Genomic DNA, 514 nt, shown 5'->3' with positions numbered 1-514 from the left:
TACAGAGAGGGGCAGCACATCCATTTAGGCAACACGTATGGCCACGTGTCCCCCTTTTGACCCCCAAATCTTGTCCCCAGCGCTGCCCACCTCCCGGCACCTCCTCCATGAAGATTTTGATGAAGCCATCCTGGCTGATGGAGCCCAGGTACCGCACGATGTTCTTGTGCCGCAGGCGCTTGTGCAAGGCGATCTCCTCGTGCAAGGGCTGCGAGTACCTGTGCGGTGGGACGGCGTGGTGAGGTGGTCCCTAGGGTCCCCTGGGACCCCTCCCCAACGTGGCACCTACCAGCTGTCCCGCTCCGGGATCTCCTTGATAGCGATGCGCACTTGGTTGCTGAGGCAGCGCCCGGCGTAGACGACCCCGAATGTCCCCCTGCCCAGGACCACCCGTTCGCCCGCCTCCGAGTACTCGTAGCGGTACTGTGGGCAGAGATGTGGGGTGGCAGCCTGTGCCACCCGGAGCCCCGTGTCACCCCACGTCACCCCGCGTCCCCATCTCACCTCCAGGATG

General features: G+C 64.2%; 1 protein-coding gene across 1 annotated transcript in view; it reads right to left on the bottom strand.

The window, feature by feature from the left end:
- LOC104286003 (mitogen-activated protein kinase kinase kinase 6-like) overlaps positions 1 to 514 on the bottom strand; it is a gene marked incomplete at both ends in the record, with an annotated part of 8,979 nt that overhangs the window by 3,619 nt on the left and 4,846 nt on the right. Inside the window, 2 exons of the mRNA XM_009884539.1 lie at positions 91 to 218; positions 290 to 423. Coding sequence (XP_009882841.1) covers positions 91 to 218; positions 290 to 423 — 262 coding nt within the window. The remainder of the gene's footprint in view (positions 1 to 90; positions 219 to 289; positions 424 to 514) is intronic.

This window comes from Charadrius vociferus, unplaced genomic scaffold (assembly GCF_000708025.1).
Source record: "Charadrius vociferus isolate BGI_N301 unplaced genomic scaffold, ASM70802v2 scaffold890, whole genome shotgun sequence".
NCBI classification, from domain to species: domain Eukaryota; kingdom Metazoa; phylum Chordata; class Aves; order Charadriiformes; family Charadriidae; genus Charadrius; species Charadrius vociferus.
This window is presented reverse-complemented; position numbering and strand designations above follow the sequence as displayed.